The 9523-nt window shown below is 45.9% G+C and overlaps 1 protein-coding gene across 1 annotated transcript; it reads left to right on the forward strand.

The window, feature by feature from the left end:
* Positions 1-1266: 1266 nt before the first annotated feature.
* LOC149842471 (protein SLOW GREEN 1, chloroplastic-like) lies at positions 1267-2729 on the forward strand (the record flags this gene model as incomplete). Its single annotated transcript, XM_090000669.1, has 1 exon — positions 1267-2729. A coding segment is annotated over one exon (888 nt), but the record flags the coding sequence as incomplete, so codon positions are not given.
* Between the last annotated feature and the right edge of the window lie 6794 nt (positions 2730-9523).

A 9523-nucleotide genomic window follows, 5' to 3' on the forward strand; every position in this document is an offset into this window, starting at 1 on the left:
TGAGAGACCAAAAGGGTTAGGTAGGGAGAACGAGAAAAGGTGGGTGACATTTAGTAGGATGACGCGGACACAAATTTGTAAGGGACCTCAGCATTCGTGGTTTCAAGATCTTGAAATGGATTCACGTGTTCCTAGTCTGAATTCAAACCTGATGCACGAATTACTTGAACTTGAGCTTGACCTAGTGTCTGCTCCCTTGGACCTTGGTTGTCGCTCGGTGGACTCAATCAAGCAACCACGATGGCTTACCTCTTTTTCGAACCAACCTTCATCCAGATGACCTACCCGTTTTTGCAGCCTAGTAGTAAACACTTTCTCAACCAACTTACTTGACCCTAGAAAGTAAACCAACCCTTTAGCTTAACCCCAACCTTGAACTCACTTTAGCTGAGTTAGCTTAGTTGTGGCATAGTTTATGTTTGTTGTTAACAACAAAAATTGACTTGTCTTGTGTCAATCATAACTCTCAAATCCCTGGGTGTCTATGTTTGAAATTTGAACCCTAGTTTTTCTCAGTTTCTATCCTATCCTCAAAAATTAGATTTTTCCTCCAACCCAGTAGTGAGAACTGATTTTTTTATCGAATTCTGTTTGACTCAAAATCACAGTTCTGGCCAGTTTAAACCCCCAAATCCTATCGCATGTTCTCGAACTCATATGTTCTTAATTTAGACCCTGATATTTTAATATAACCTTTTTTCACATGCATAAAGCCTTGTCTTAAATTTTTATTTTTAGTACTATAGTTTGAGTTAATTGAATTTTCTCCCAAAATATGTTGGAACCAAACTAAACCAGACCCTGCCTTGTCCTACGTGTCTGTCCTGCTTTTAAATTCGTACAAAGTTGTTCCGGTATCGCTTGACCGTGAAAGTTGGTTCATTAAGATGATGTTTAGAATCATTTCTCAAATTAAATTATTTTTTTACATCATTTGGGCAAACCAATTTTTTATCGAAACCTATCGGTTTGTTAACCTTGTTCTACCAGATTTTAATATTCACCTAATTCGTCACCGAACCGAGCCTACCGCTGCCTAAAATACTCAAAAGAAGAACGCTTCTAAGAAATAAAAAAAAGTTTGAGAGGGAGAACTCTAAAGGCTTAACCCCCAACTTCAATCCGTCGGAGAGAGAGCCAGCGAGAGAACTCTAAATTCCAAAACCCTTTTTCCACTCTGAAGTGCACCAAAATGCATCTCTCAACCCACTTACCTCTCCCAAAACCCTCTCTCTCTCTCTCTCTCTCTCTCTCTCTCTCTCTCCTTTCCTCCTCAATCTTCTTCACCTCCGAGCCATCCCCCCAACAACACGCTTCCCGGCGACCCCTCTCACCATCTCCACCCGCCGGCACCCTACTCCCCAAATCCGTTCCATCCTCAGAACCGTCGTCCTCTCCACCGCCCTCCTCCTCGGACGTTTCTCCCTCGCGACCGCTCGAGCTGACGCCCCACCACCTCCGGCTTCTTCCGCTCACGAGGAACCCGACTCCGAGAAACCCATCTTGGAGAGATTCCTCGATTCCCAACCCGACTGGATCCTCCATCTCAAAGCCCTAGTCCAGCAGAAGCTCGAGTCTGGCGACGACTCCGAAGCTCTCTCCCTCCTCCGGTCCCTCATCCGCTCCCAACCCGCAGAACCGGAATGGAAGTTCCTCGCGGCTAGGCTCATCAACGAGATGGGCCATCCACAGGAGTCGCGGGCGCCCTTGGAAGAGATCCTCGTCGACAACCCGCTCTCCTTCGAGGCCCTCTTCGAGAATCCAATCCTCTTGGATCGTTGCGGAGAGGGAGAGGCCGCACTGGAGCGCCTCGAGTCGGCACTCAGCGCTGTGAAGTCGGAAGCCAAAGAGAAGGAGGCGAGGAATGTTAGGTTCATCATTGCACAGATCCTGTTCCTGCAGAAGAAGGTTGAGGAGTCGTTGTCCAGCTACCGCGAATTGGCCAAGGAAGACCCCAAGGACTTCCGGCCCTACTTCTGCCAGGGGGTGATCTACAGCTTGTTGGACCGGAACGCAGAGGCGAGGGAACAGTTCAGCAAGTACAAGGAATTGGAGCCCCAGAAATTCGAGGTCGAGGGTTACTTGCAGACCCCACTCTCAAGGATCTCCATCTTCGGTTCAGATGATGATTCGATGGCGGGAAGCGTCCGCTGAAGGATTTGCAAATAGGTGAATTGCTTGTTTCTAAAGCGCGTCAGATTTTGGTAGGAGGAATAATGGTTTTTAGTTAGAATATTGAGTTTTGGGCTAATGGGGGTTCTTCATTTTGAAGTTTTCTTCTTCTTCTTCTTCTTCTTTTTTAACTGCAAACATGATATGGGAGAGTCGTTTGTTGCCGACAAAGAGGAGGTGAAAGAATAAGGGTTTCCTCTCTTTGTTAACAAAAATTCGAATGACTAAAAGTTGCCTATTTATGATGTCTTGAGTTGGTGTATTCCTGTTTTCCTTTCTTTAATATGTGTTCTAACAGGAATATAACTTGGCGCTCTTCGATTGGTGTTGTAGAAAATGAATGAAGATTATGAAATGAGTAAAGCAAAAGAGATTGGGGAATTCTAATTGGCAAGAAGCTTGGAGTATCTACTTGGGGTTATTTTTCATCACAAAAATGGATTGGTAATCAAAACTGAAATAGTTCATTCTATCTATTTTTCTCCAGTCGGTTGTTTTGAAACATATAATCATGGTGTTATCCCTCATTATGAGTCTTGGGTAATTGTTTATTGTAATCTCTTTGAAAAACCATGGGCTATGGGAGGCGATCCAAAGATGGGGGATTTAGGTGAAAAGCTCTATCTGCTGTTCCAGTCCAAGAAGATGAGGTAGGTGCAGACGCTGTCAGATTCATTTACATAGCTAACAAAGTTCCCATAGTCACGAATTTCGGTCATTTTTTTGTAAAATCTTGTGATTTTATCCCTAGATTTTCAGAAACTGATCATCCAAACAAAGAGATATTTTCAGACTTATATAATGTTTTTCTTGTTTTCTTATATATTCTTTTTCTGAGATTTGTCTGAGAAAAATACAATTTCTTTAATTTATTGTTTTTTTTGCCTCACGAGATTTGTGACTAAAGGAATCAAAGCATCTATCCATTCGTGCTTTGTTCGATGTTCTTATCCATGTCCTTAGCCTGACTCTGTGTTCCGGACCGCCATGTTTTTCACCTTTTTGCTCTGATGTGTATACCTCTTTGGCACTCTAGAGTGCCCCACAAGGCCTTACGGCCTAAGAACCCCGTGTATTTGGACCCTCTCTTGCCCTCTTGATGTACTTTGCTTTCAAGTATCTATAAAGAAGCATTTTGCATCTCTCTCTCTTGTGCTTGTGCATACGCGTACTCTTGCTTTCGCTCGTGCGCGTGTGTTGTGCGTTGCTTGTGCGCTTAAAAGGTCTGCCTTCGGTGTGTGATTGCCCGAAGCTACGTCACGGGGGCCTTCGCTTCTCAGCCCGTGACAAGTTGGTACCAGAGCCTTGTCGACATTGGGAGTGACAATGGCGCCAAAGAAGATTGCCATGACTCCTTCAAGCAGTGTGGTTCCTACTGAAGAGGACTTCATGGCCGATGATCGGGTGTCAGCCATCTCGCGCGATGTGGCGGAGCTGACTGGGTCAGTGACCAAAATGGAGAAGTTGGTTAATGGAACTTGTGTTGCTTTCAGAGATCTCAATGCAGAGATCAAGACAGCAGTAGAGGGAGTGGAAGACTCGGTGGAAAGTCTTGCCACTAAACTTAACTACTCGGTGGAGGACTTTTTCACCAGATTTGATGATTTGTTGGGTCGGTTCAACATCATGGTTGCTGAATTGGATATTGTTCGACGAAAGAATGAACAGTTAGAGCGGCAGTTGAGAACTGCCCCGGCTGACGGTGTTGCGACATATGTGGAGAGACCACGTTACAGGCTACCTGAGCCCGCAAAGTATAAAGGCATGCGGGACTCAAAGGATCTCGAGAATTTTATCTACGAGATGGACCAATTTCTAGAAGCTGCGAGGATAGAAGAGGACACAGATAGGCTGCGCACCGCAACAATGTACTTTGCGGATAAAGCGACCTTTTGGTGGAGACGTCGCTTAGGTGATGTTCGACGGGGATTGGTTGCTATAACCTCATGGGAAGACCTCCAGAAAGAAATGCGAGACTACTTTCTACCTAAAAATCAAGAGAAAATGGCCCGCAAAAGGTTATTGGTATTGAAACAGACAGGGTCAGTACATGACTATGTCAAGGCATTCTCTTCGATAATGTTGGAAGTGGAGAGAATGGATGATGATGATCGGTTGTTTTACTTTGGCAACGGGTTGCAAGGATGGGCAAACCAAGAACTTATCCGGCATGACCCCGCAACACTAGCTGAGGCGCTTGCGGTTGCAGAGAAACTTGTCGAGCTGGATAGGAATGACCCTGCATTTCAAGGCAGACAGCAGGGAAATGAACGCAACAATCGAAGAAATGACCAAGGACAAAATGCTGATCGGGGAAACCAGCAGAATCATGGTCGTCAAGATGGCCAAAATAATAATCAGAATTGGAATAACTTCCAAGGTGGTAATTATCGTCGCCGCGACTGTCGCATCTGCCATGGGGATCATTGGCAGGATACATGTCCCAATAGAAACCGCGGTCAAGGGAATGGAGATAATTGCGCACCCCGAGTTGCGAATGTTGTTCAGGGTGAGGAAGATGATCAACTTGCAGAAGCGCCAACAGTTGGCTCAATGCAGATGATGAATGCAGTAAAGGTCGCAACCAGTGTGGAACCGATGGTATGCAAAGAATTGATGTATTTGGAACTTTTGCTCAACGAAAGACTTACCAAGGCATTGGTAGACACGGGTGCCACGCACAATTTCATCTCGCGTGAAGAAGCAGAACGGTTGGGATTACAGTGGGAACAAAAAGAGAGCCGCATGAAAGCGGTTAATTCAGAGGCTAAAGCCATCTATGGCGTTGCTCGGGATATACCAGTGCGGATCCACAACTGGTCAGGAAGGATCGCGCTATCAGTCGCACCCATGGATGATTTTAAAGTCATCCTCGGGATGAAATTCTTGAGAAGCAACAAGGCAGTGCTGATGCCCCACCTCAACGTTGTCAGCTTTGAGAGTGAGAGTCAGCCATGTATGGTTACTGCGATGACAGAAAAGCCTTGTGAGCGTTTGGTGTCTGCGCTCTAGTTGAAGAGAGGCATGAAAAGTGGTGACGAGACTTTTCTTGTCACAATCTGGGCTACAGGTGAGGTAGAAAAAGTCGCGGATGTCCCAGAGGCCTTAGCGCCAGTATTAAAGGAGTTCGGTGATGTTATGCTCGCCGAGATGCCGAAGAAGCTACCATCGAGGCGCGAGGTAGATCATCAGATTGAATTAATACCGGGTGCACGGTCACCCGCAATGGCTCCTTATCGCATGACAATTCCTGAGCTGCAGGAATTACGCAGATAATTGGATGATATGCTCGAAGCAGGAATCATCCAACCATCTAAAGCTCCTTTTGGAGCGCCCGTGCTCTTTCAAGCAAAGCACGATGGGTCGAAGTGGTTGTGCGTCGACTATAGGGCACTGAACAAAATGACGGTGAAGAACAAGTACCCGCTTCCTTTGATCGCAGACTTGTTTGATCAACTTGGAAAGGCGAAGGTCTTCTCTAAGTTGGATTTGAGATCGGGCTACTAGCAAGTGAGAGTTGCAGAAGGGGATGAGGCAAAGACTACTTGTGTAACGCGATATGGGGCGTTTGAATTCCTTGTCATGCCCTTTGGCTTGACGAACGCGCCCGCTACCTTTTCGACTCTAATGAATAAGATCTTCTACCCGCACTTCGACAAGTTTGTCGTCGTCTACTTGGATGACATAGTGGTGTATAGCGACTCGATGGAGCAGCATGTTCAGCACCTTTAGATTGTGTTTCAGACTTTGAAGGACCACGAATTGTATGTTAAGCGAGAGAAGTGCCTATTCGGTCAAAAGGAAGTCCATTTTCTGGGGCATATTGTTGGAGGAGGCACTCTCAAAATGGACTACAAGAAGATTGAAGCTATTCAAGCATGGGAGCCGCCCTCTAAGGTTCCTGAGTTGTGCTCTTTCTTGGGGCTTGCAAATTATTATCGACGCTTCATCAAGGGATAGTCGCAGATTGCGGCTGCGCTCACAGATCTGTTGAAGAAAGATAGACCATGGCTATGGTCTAATGCCTGCCAGAAGGCTTTTGATGGGTTAAAACATGCCTTGACAAGGGAGCCAGTGCTGAAGTTGCCTGATTGTCGACAACCCTTTGAAGTGCAGACCGATGCGTCTGACTTTGCTATTGGTGGGGTGTTGCTCCAAGAAGGACATCCCATCGCATTTGAAAGCAGGAAGTTGAACGACGCTGAACGTCGATACACGGTGCACGAGTGCGAGATGTTGGCGGTCGTGCATTGTCTCCGCACATGGAGACACTATCTCTTGGGATCACAATTCGTTGTGCGCACTGACAATGTTGCGACAAGCTACTTCCAAAACTCAGAAGAAGCTGAGTCCAAGGCAAGCACGTTGGCAGGATTTCTTGGCAGAATTCGATATGGTCCTCGAGTACAAGCCAGGCAGGACCAATGTTGTGGTCGACGCCTTGAGTCGAAAGGCGGAACTTGCAGCTTTGCTCGCTTGGGAGGGCAGTGTGAGCCAACCGACGAGCGATCTCCTTGAACAAGTGTGAGAAGCTTCGAAAAGTGACCCAATGGCTCAACAATTGATTGCATTGGTAAAGGAAGGAAAGACGTAAAGATTCTGGCTAGAGGATGGTTTGCTCCGCGCTGCGGGCGATCGTCTATATATTCCGCGACAAGATACCTTGAGGAGGCGCTTGATGCACGAGTGCCATGATACTACTTGGGTGGGTCACCCAGGACAACAGAGGACCTTGGCATTGTTGGAACGTGCATTTTACTGGCCGCAGATGCGCGATGACGTAGATGCCTATGTGCGGACTTGCTTGATTTGCCAACAAGACAAGCCCATCAATCAGAGACCCGGTGGACTACTGGAGCCCCTACCTGTGCCGAGTCGCCCGTGGGAGTGCATAACCATGGACTTCATTGTAAGCTTGCTGAAACCACAAGGTTGCAGTTCGATTTATGTGGTTGTGGATAGGTTCTCGAAGTATGCTATCTTCGTGCCTGCCCCGGCCACCTGCTCAGCCGCTGATACTGCAAAGTTATTCGTGCGAAACGTAATTAAGCATTGGGGAATTCCAGAGAGCATCGTCAATGATCGTGATGCACGTTTCACTGGCAAGTTTTGGCGAGAAGTGTTTCGCTTAATGGGGACGAACTTGCATTTCAGCACAAGTTTCCACCCCCAAACCGACGGACAGACAGAGAGAATAAACGGCATGCTGGAGGAATACCTACGGCACTTTGTCAGTGCCAACCAAAGGGATTGGGTTGATTTACTTGATGCGGCTCAATTCTGCTACAACCTTCAAAAGAGCGAGTCATCCGGCCATAGTCCATTTGAAGTCGCAACTGGACAACAGTCGCAGACTCCGCACTCCCTTGTTGCGCGAGGACGTGGAAAAGCACCTTATGCATATCAGTTTGTCAGGAACTGGCAAGATCAGATAGAGTTGGTGAAGGCATATCTAAACAAGGCAACCAAGCGCATGAAGAAATGGGCAGATGAGAAGCTTCGCCCAGCAAAATTTCGAGTTGGAGACAAAGTGTTGGCCAAGCTCTTTCCGGACCGCACAGCTATCTTTCGGGGCCACCACCGAGGCCTTATTCGTAAGTATGATGGCCCCTTCACCATTATCAAACGTGTGGGAAACTTGGCGTACTGGCTGGACTTGCCAGCAAACTTTCAAGTGCACCCGGTATTCCATATATGCAACCTGAAGTCATTCCACGAAGATGAAGGAGATCCTCAACGGAGCATGCCTCAATGTGCTCCGATTCCGCAGCGAGCTCCTTCAACAGTTAGTGTACCAGGCAGAGATCCAGATATCATCCTCAACCATTCCAACAACTATCTAGGGGAAGTCAAAAAGTACTTAGTGCAGTGGAAGGGATTGCCAGAATGTGAAGCCACCTGGGAGAAAGCCAACAGCATGTTTCAGCATCGACAGCTTGTAGAAGGCTACCATGAACAATTGGCGGCGAGGACGGCGCCAACTTAGGCGGGGGAGCGTGTTCCGGACCGCCATGTTTTTCACCTTTTTGCTCTGATGTGTATACCTCTTTGGTACTTTAGAGTGCCCCACAAGGCCTTACGACCTAAGAACCCCGTCTATTCGGACCCTCTCTTCCCCTCTTGATGTACTTTGCTTTCAAGTAATTATAAACAAGCATTTTTTCAGAGTTGAAAATAATCCAATTTAGACCTAACCTAATAAGGCATGCTAAACCTGGCTCATTAACAAAATCAATATTTGCAAGCAAAATACTTCTACCATCTTTCCTCTATGATATAAAATATATGCAAAATATAAACATTAGTTGTTCATGCTTACCTGACATATTTCATGAGTTCAAATGAGCCCTTTATGAGCCAAGCCACGAGCAACTCATCTTATTTTTCAATATTAACATCAGGTCCAACAAGGTTCAGAGAGTTCTAATACCCTTTAAGATCTACTTTGGGTACTAAAGGGTGTAGGGTATTCTAGATAGATTTTATTTTGTGGTCCAGTAATAAATTTGGACCTTTATCTCAATTTCCTGAATTGAAAAAGATTCAATCCATCCAAAATTGAATCATTCTCATTAGTCAAGGTAGAGGTGGCCTCTTAGCTTAGCCAATCCAAAAGAGACCAACTCATTGGCCAAGTGAGAGAGCTATTCTGCATATATTTAGAAGTTTGTCATTGGTCAAGAAAGAAAGAGAATAGGACAAAAATTAAGAGAGTGTTTCTCATTTGTCCTTTAAAAGCCAAACTAAAAAATGTTGCGCCAGTTTTTTGGCCTATGTGATTTTCTAAAATTCTGAAAAAAAAAGGGAGTGAGCGCTGAACCATGTGAGGTTAAGCTTGAGAGGAGTTGTGAGAGCCGAGTGTGAAGAGAGTGAAGGACGCCCCTTCTTTCTTCAACGCATTCCTCATTTGACATCAAACAAGAGTAGTGTCCAGCTTGTGGAGCTGATGTGCATTGCCCTGTTCATTGTTGATGAACTGTGCGAATCAGCTGGTGATTGTTGTACATTGAATCGTGGTTGCTGAACCGTGAGAATCAGTTGGTGTAACCGTGTTGCTGAGTCAAGGGGTAGCATCTAACATGTAGAGCTGCTGTACGGACCTGGCTGCTGTGTGTACCTGTTCATGGGTGTTGAACCAGCAGGACCGTGGGTGTGAAATGAACTGCCTAAGAGGTCACTTGGTGGCGGAACCATTCCCCTACTGTTTGGAATTTTCAAGTTTTAAATTTCTGTTCAATTTCATGGTGTTTGCTGGATTGTTTGGACTGAACTGAAACTTGTTTGATGTGTTGTTTGTAACTTGTTTTGAGAAAATTTGTTCGTGGTATTGAACTGAATTTTCTGTTGAGAA

The sequence above is a fragment of the Nuphar pumila genome, chromosome 3 (assembly GCF_984573655.1).
Source record: "Nuphar pumila chromosome 3, dmNupPumi1.hap1.1, whole genome shotgun sequence".
Classification (NCBI taxonomy): domain Eukaryota; kingdom Viridiplantae; phylum Streptophyta; class Magnoliopsida; order Nymphaeales; family Nymphaeaceae; genus Nuphar; species Nuphar pumila.